The 6387-nt window shown below is 32.1% G+C and overlaps 1 protein-coding gene across 1 annotated transcript in view; it reads left to right on the plus strand.

Annotated features, from left to right (window-relative positions):
• rorcb (RAR-related orphan receptor C b) overlaps positions 1 to 6387 on the plus strand; it is a 17116-nt gene that overhangs the window by 1396 nt on the left and 9333 nt on the right. The window contains exons 2-3 of the mRNA XM_016499528.1: positions 4557 to 4642; positions 4918 to 5059. Coding sequence (XP_016355014.1) covers positions 4557 to 4642; positions 4918 to 5059 — 228 coding nt within the window. The remainder of the gene's footprint in view (positions 1 to 4556; positions 4643 to 4917; positions 5060 to 6387) is intronic.

A 6387-nucleotide genomic window follows, 5' to 3' on the forward strand; every position in this document is an offset into this window, starting at 1 on the left:
TAAAAACCCTCATTTTTGTGTGAAATATATGTGTATTTTATATATATATATATATATATTTATTTTATTTGTTTTAAATTTTACATATAGAATTTATATATATATATATATATATATATATAATACCAAAATATCACGTTATGAATTTAATTACATATAAAATAAATTAAAATGTAGTTATTACATAATATTTTATGATAAAAATTTTAAAATATTATTATAACTAGTGAGAGCCCCAAAACGCTGACCGAATATTTCTCAGCAGCAGATATTATGTAATGATGATAAAATACATAATACATGGCTTTTTTCCAAACAATTTCCACTCTGTAGTTTCTTTCCTCACACAGAGTGAAATAATTTAAAATCTGGAGCAAGTATTCATTTATTTATAATTAAATTTAATATGTAATTAAATGATCATAAGCACTATGACAGTAATTTACCATGAAAATAATGGGTTTTGACATTAGTACCATGGTCAATATCACTTTGTACTTTCTTTCTTCTCACAAAGTAAATAATAAATAATAATAATAATGCTGGTGCATAGTATGTATGTGACCCTGGACCACAAAACCAGTCTTAAGTGTCAATTTTTCAAAATTGAGATTTATACATCATCTGAAAGCTCTAATAAATGAGCTTTCCATTGATGTATGTTTTGTTAGGATAGGACAATATTAGGCTGAGATACAACTATTTGAAAATCTGGAATATGAGGGTGCAAAAAAAAAATCGAAATATTGAGAAAATTGCCTTTAAAGTTATCCAAATGAAGTCCTTAGCAATGCATATTACTTATCAAAAATTAAGTTTTGATATATTTACGGTAGGAAATTTACTAAATATCTTCATAGAACATGATCTTTACTTAATATCCTAATGATTTTTGACATAAAAGAAAAATCTATAATTTTGACCCATACAATGTATTTTGGCTATTGCTGCAAATATACCCCAGCGACTTAAGACTGGTTTTGTGGTCCAGGGTCACGTATTTATTTATTAAATATATTATAAAATGAAAACTGAACATAAACACTATGACGTTAATTTACGGTGACAGTGGCAAGTTTGCATGGTTAATCCCACTCTGCACTTTCTTTCTTCTCACATAGTGAAAAAAATTAATTTATTCATTTATTAGATATGTTATAAAATTAAATGAACATAAATTCTAGTGCATAGTATTTATATAAAATTATATGTAGCACTGCGACAATAATTTACGATGACAATGAAATGTTTCCACTTTAAAACTATGGTTATTCTGTAAAACCATAATAAATATGTGAATTCTATCAAAGATCCAGACTCTTTGTCTGTAAGCTCAAAGTGAGGATTTTGTCTATGTGAGGAAGGAAGTGAGGAAATGTTAAAGGCAGTTGCGGGCGTACGTGTCCGGACATACTGTCGTGAGGTGGGGCTGTGTTTAAATATACACAGCGTGGCTCATGTTCACAGGGCAGCTAAGGAAAGGAAAGGAAAGGACATGAGGCTAGTACATGAGACTGTAGCGGGTGATATATGTACTCTATTGAAAAACAGCAGATCTGCACTTTGTCAGGAATTTTTTTTTTTATGTAAACCCTGGACGTTTTGCGTGGTCTGTTTTGTGTCATCATGTAACTCGCATTCTCTGTGTTCTAATAATAAGCCTTCCTTTTTATTTAGTCAACACTAAAATGACGATAATGGCTTCACGGTAAAGAAAACGCACACAGATGCATGCATAAAAGCAGCTGTTTTCCCATTTAGAGCCAGTAGATGATTGGATCTTATTTTATGTTTGGTTGGCATCAGTGCAGTCTTTAAAGTGAACATGGCATGAATGACCTTGGTTTCATGACGACCAGACAGCAGAAACCAATAGTGACTTACTGACACACTGACCGACTGTCTTATCAGAAACTACAGCGTAATTCTGTTCTATGCATGAAGCGTCAGGATTTCACATCGCTTGGGGATGTGTTATGTTATGTAAAATAGGCGAGGTGTTAAATCATTGTTCATTACACTGGCCTATATGCCAACCTCGTGACCAGAAGCCCTTCTGCTCATCACTGTGACAAGACAGATGCATCATTGTGGGATAATTCATTTGCGATTAGAAACACGACTACACCTCATTACACGCGCTTTAGTCCAAACTGAAAAATGACACACAATTACCTACATTTAAATGATTGTTTATACTTTCAAGCTTATGCATTGTCATTGCAAGGCTTTAAAATAGAAGTTTAAGGTTGTTCTTGTGATATTTGTTGGGTCAGTGGCTCCTTTAGCATTATCCTGAATGCTTATGGTTAAAATCTGTTGTGCTCTTCTGCTTAATCTAATCTGTCGTCTTGTTATGTCACCACGTTAGACTTTACTGATTAACACAGTGTTCTCTGCTCAAAGCTGATTGCATTACAGCACCTGCATGCAAACACTGATAACAGCGGCTGCCACTCAAAGTAGATTTGAACCATTTTCCTGAAGCGCCATGCACATAAATTATTCCATTCTTCGTCTGTCCTTATTTTTTTTGGTTTATTCTCCATTATATCACACAAATGGCATTTAGGACGTAAGAGACTGTGGAAACTAAAGGATCATGATTCCTTAGTGATGCTAATATGAAACACATGAGTACATTAGGTATTTTTAGGTCAGGATTCCTCATGAAATGCATCAGAAACATTTTGAGAAACACTTTTAAATGTTTTTTCAACTTGTAACTGTTTTAAAACAGCAAATCTAGCAGGTTTAAATAAAAAAAGCCAATTAAAAAAGAAAAGAATGGCCTCTTAAAGGTTTTTTAATTGAATTTATAAAATTATTGTATAATAATATATATATATATATATATATATATGCACACACAGTACATGCACATTATGTGTTAATGCACTTTTTTCGTCTACATTTGAGTTTAAACATGTATTATTTAATATATAAAATAATGTCGTAATAGTAATCACAGTATTCATATAATATTTTATTGATTATACAGAGTATTACCTAGACAAAAATGTATACAGTACATTTCTTTTGTCTTGCCCCTGTTCTTGCATGTCAAAATTCCCATCGAGACCAGTTCCACCTTAACAGAGAGAAGGGAAAGGCCTGTTCAAATGACATGCACCGAGGATCCGCCCACAGCCGCCCTCCCCTTTTCACTGAGAAAGTATGTCAGTAGGACAGCGAGTCCACATGGGCTTACAGCCAGGCCGAATAGAGCGACACTCAGAGCCGGCCAATCACAGACACATCTGCCCAAACGTAAACCAATAGGCTGTCAGAAGTGGCAGGGAGGCGGAACATCTGCATTATTAGACTGAGCAGCCTTGAATGGCGTGTTTGTGGAATGTTTACAGACGAAGGTTATATAACACTAGAGATAGCGGTACGGGAGGGGCACCCAAGGGCTCACAGATTTTTCCATTGCATGCCACAGTGTATCTTGGTCATTGCTTTCAGCTGACAGAGCTAGAAAGACAAAATGGAGGATGTTTTTTTATACTGAGGATGTTTTTGCAAGCTTAGTTTTTTTTATTTTTTTCATTCCACCACTATATGGCAAATATGAAATAAAGAAAATGATTGCATAATAAATGTGATCTCAAAACTCATTTATTTTTTCATTCATTGATCTATCTATCTATCTATCTATCTATCTATCTATCTATCTATCTATCTATCTATCTATCTATCTGTATATCTGTCTGTCTCTATCTATCTATCTATCTATCTATCTATCTATCTCTGTCTGTCCGTCTCTATCTATCTCTGTCTGTCTGTCTCATCTATATGAAGTTTTTAGGTCAAACTGTTATAATTAAATATATAAAAACATATTTATTTTTATTTTTTTCATTTATTAATGCATTAACCTTTTATTTAGTTTTTTTAGACAATTGAAAACTTGTTTACATATGAAAACATTTATATAATTAAATATAAATATTAAAATATTTTATTGCATAATAATTGTGTAGTTAGCACATTGTTTATTTTTATTTATAATTTATTTTGTTCTTTTGTTTATTGATGAATTCATTATTTTTAGTTTTTCACAATAATAAATAATTGTTTGCATATAACTATGAAAGTATGTTTTATTGCATAATAATTATCATAAAGCACTTTTTTTCCATTCATCCTTTCATTTATTAATGAATTCATTTTTATTTATTTAGTTTTTGTCAATAATTGAGTACTTATTTACATAATGTTTACTGTTAATTAGGAAATATCAGTTTAATGTCTGTCTGTATATGGAATCCAGGCATCTAGTTTATAAAAGTGCCTACACTGTGTTCCACTGATCACCTCTCATAAAGCCAAGACATAATACACCCTTCAGTCAGAAAATCAATCCTCTGGCTATTTCTGTCCCTCATGCCATGCAAAGCGAGAGAGGTCTCCCTATCTGACTGTGATCTTCATTGGTTGATATTATTTGTGGTGCATGTCAAAACAATATCTGTGCATATGTGCTTTTCTGTGTGATTCATGCATGTTTTTGCTTTTAATGCTTAAACGATGCTTGTTTTTTTTTATTCCAGCTCAAATTGAGGTTATACCATGCAAGATCTGTGGCGACAAATCCTCTGGGATTCACTATGGCGTTATTACATGTGAAGGGTGCAAGGTAAGAATTCTGGTGTAATACCCAATTGATTTTTATATTATATTTTCTTCTTTTCCTACCCTAGATGTGCACTTTGTAGAGTTCATTTCTACATACGCAAGCAAAATGATCCTTTTGTGCTCTGTCCCTCCTTATCTTTTATCCCGATGTTTTTGTTCTGATTTCTGGGTCAGTTTATATTACTTTATGTTCGTCATGCGGTGGCAGGGCACACCTATGAAAGCCGCATCTGATCTTAGCCATCCTGTACGCTGAGGTACGTTTCTGTTTTGCAGGGGTTTTTCCGACGCAGCCAGCAGAACAATGCCATGTACTCGTGTTCGCGGCAGAGGAACTGCCAGATCGACCGAACCAACAGGAACCGCTGCCAACACTGTCGCCTGCAGAAGTGCCTGGCTCTTGGCATGAGCCGTGATGGTGAGCTTAAGTCTAGCCCACCAGCAGTCAGAAAACTGAATTTTAGAAACCAGGACTCAAATAAAAGTCCTACACGAGGAGAAGCAGGGTCAAAGGGCAGCTGAGGAAGACTTCATGCCAACAATTATCATTTTTGTGGCTATTTGGTTTTATTCAGTCACAGATTGATTGGATGATCATGATGTGAAAATGTGAAGAACCTGTGCATGATTTCATCAAATTCAAATACCTGCATTATGTTTAGAACCATATGAGCCTGTTTATTAAAAGTAGTTTACATAGTCATAAATTGTATTTATTGATAGTCTTGAATCAGGACCTACAGATGCCAAATATAATGTTTCTTCTGCTTGGATGATTCACTGTAACAGAATTAGAAGTGTTAATTTAAGACCCCATATTTTGAAGATAAATGAAGAGCTAGTTATTTTTACCATTAAAAAAATACATGTACTGTGTAGTAGTCTTAGATATTTATTCAAGAAATTATATTTTGCACAAAACAGAAGAAGCAGTTAGGGCTATATGATTTTTTAAAAGTGATTTGTTTGTTTTTTTTATGAATGAAATATCATTTTTAATGTATGGCATTACAGTTTTGCAAATAAAACATTAATAGTTTTATATGTATAATTTACATTTACATTTAGACATTTAGCAGACGCTTTTATCCAAAGCGACTTACAAATGAGGACAATGGAAGCAATCAAAAATATTTAATAATTAAATTAAAATCATATTTAAATAATTAAACAGTCATTTATGCAGTAATAAATATTACTGCTATTTAGTATTTTTACTGCTGTTTATTTAATCAAAAATGCAGTAAAATGTATAATATTGCAGAAATTAATACAATTTAAAATGACTGTTTTGTATTTTTATGTAGTTTAAAATGTAATTTATTCCTGTGATGCAAAACTGAATTTTCAGTATCATTATTAATATGCAGTCATTCTAATATTCTGATTTGCTGATCAAGAAATATTTCTTCTTATTATCAATTTTGAAAACAGTTGTGCAGCTTAACATTTTGTGGATGCATTTTTTTTTCATGATTCTTTAATGAATAGAAATAAAAAAACAGCATGTATTTGAAATAGAAATCTATTTCTTATGAATGAATATCCTAAATGCCTTTGCTGCTACTTTTGATCAGTTTTTGCATCCTTGCTGAATAAAAGAACTCAAACATCTGTAAATAAATACTACAAATCAATTATATTGTTAATCAATAAATTATATCAATAAATATAAAAAATTATATATATATATATATATATATATATACAGAGGGTGCGGAAAGAATTCAGACCCCCTTAAATTTT

The sequence above is a fragment of the Sinocyclocheilus anshuiensis genome, unplaced genomic scaffold (genome assembly GCF_001515605.1).
Source record: "Sinocyclocheilus anshuiensis isolate Anshui unplaced genomic scaffold, SAMN03320099.WGS_v1.1 scaffold1910, whole genome shotgun sequence".
NCBI lineage: Eukaryota > Metazoa > Chordata > Actinopteri > Cypriniformes > Cyprinidae > Sinocyclocheilus > Sinocyclocheilus anshuiensis.